The 1830-nt window shown below is 66.6% G+C and overlaps 1 protein-coding gene across 1 annotated transcript in view; it reads left to right on the forward strand.

Moving 5' to 3' along the window:
* Positions 1–1830, forward strand: part of TRIM29 (tripartite motif containing 29) — a 56671-nt gene that overhangs the window by 43677 nt on the left and 11164 nt on the right. The window contains 3 exon segments of the mRNA XM_015560625.1: positions 9–201; positions 1218–1285; positions 1504–1690. Of these exon segments, the coding sequence (XP_015416111.1) occupies positions 9–201; positions 1218–1285; positions 1504–1690 (448 nt within the window).

A 1830-nucleotide genomic window follows, 5' to 3' on the forward strand; every position in this document is an offset into this window, starting at 1 on the left:
TTCCCCAGCCACCACTGCACCTGCGGTATTGGTACTGGATGCCGGGAGTGCAGTCCCCATTGAACTTGCTGCCAAAGGCAGGCAGCCTCTGCAAGGGGCCTCGGGGCAGGGGCCGCCTGCGGGCGCCGGCTCCCACATGTCTCCCTGTGGCCGCCCTCAGGCCGGGCGCTGCCTCTGCTGCCAGCCCCGTCCAGCAGCTGGGTGGGTGCTGCCCCTTCTTTTTTAAAAGCTATTTTATTGATGCAGAGAGGAAGGGAGAGGGAGAGAGAAACATCAATGATGAGAGGGAATCATGGGTTGGCCGCCTCCTGCACGGCCCTCACTGGGGACCGGATCCACGGCCCGGGCATGAGCCCTGACTGGGATCGAACCATGACCTCCTGGTTCGTAAGTCGACGCTCAACCCCTGAGCCACACGGGCGGGCTGTGCTGACGCTTGTAAGGGCTCTGCAGACCTCAGGAGGTGGCCTGGAGCCTAACGTGGGCTGGAGAAAGAGCCCGCCCACCCGTCACCTGTGCCGAGTCCTCTGCGCTCAGAGGCTGGGCCGGGCCTGGGGCCAGCAGGACACAGCATGTCCTGGTGACTCACAGCTCTCCTGACGGCAGCGTCTCTTCTGAATCATGCTCCACCCACAGAGGCCACTGAATAACCTTCCAGAAAGCCCCGACCCTGAGAACTACCCTGCCGAGCCCCCCCTACCCCGCTTCCCGCACCCCTATCCCAGCCCCGTTGCTTTAGGGCCCGACGCCTGGGCGCTTTCCCCAGAGCCCCGTCTGGTCCTGGGCCCGGCCTGGCCTGGGGACACCGCCTGACGAACCGCTTCTGGCCCCGGGCACCCGAGGAGGCGCCAGGCGCAGTGTGTGCGTTGTGGGGTGTGCAGCGGGGCCAGGCCCAGCGGGCCCTGCGTGTCTGGGGGTGGCATCACACAGTGTCCCTCTGAGGACTGGTGAGCCATGGCAGCGAGACGAGCACTTGGCTTTGGTGGCACTCGGTCCTGAAACCCTCCTGCTAGTGATGATGGTGATGACACCAGTGGTGACGGCTGGAGACTGAGGGCCTCCGCCCGCTCGCCACCCCCAGCATCTGAGCTCCGGGCAGCTGTGTGCGTCTCCCAGGCCAGGGCCGAGGCTCAGGGAGCAGCTTCTCACAGGCGCCCGCTCAGCAGGCGGTCAGCTCTCCGCTCTGACCCACTCCCCCTCTCATCTCCTCCGAGAAGGGCTGCTGGCGCCACGCCGAGGGCGGGAACGTGTGGCGGCCACAGCCCCCGGTGCCCACTTCGGGGAGGTGAAGATGGCCTGATGGACCCAGGTGGCCTGCCACCCACCCACTGGCCATTACTAGGTCACGGTTGTGTCGGCCACGGCCTCTGTGCAGGTGTGGCCTGTGCCCCCTGCGGGTGTGGAGGGGCGGCTCCCGGGAGCCGCCAGGGAGCCTCTGACGTCAGCAGCCTGCACCTGTGCCCGGGGCCCTGGCCTCCGTGTTGGTTCTTGTTACGGCCACAGTGTTGCTGGGAACGTGTTTGGCTGTGGGAGGCCGGCCGCCCACAGGCCAGGGTCTCATTCTGCCGTCAGAGGCCTGCAGGCTGCGGGCACCAGCCATCTTCATCCTGGGCTTGGGGAAGGCCTGAGCCACACCCAGGGGTTGTCCTGGTGCCGCCTGCGTGCCAGGGCTGCTGGGCACAGGTGACAGGTGCAGAATGAGGGACGAGCCAAAGCCACTCTTCCCTCCTCTTGCCCAGGATGGAGGCCGTGGGAAGGGCAGGGGGACACGGGAGAGGGAAGGAGTGAGAAGAGGGAGTGGGAAGGAGGGGGCTGGGAGGCAAGCAGGAG

Source organism: Myotis davidii, unplaced genomic scaffold, assembly GCF_000327345.1.
Source record: "Myotis davidii unplaced genomic scaffold, ASM32734v1 scaffold355, whole genome shotgun sequence".
NCBI lineage: Eukaryota > Metazoa > Chordata > Mammalia > Chiroptera > Vespertilionidae > Myotis > Myotis davidii.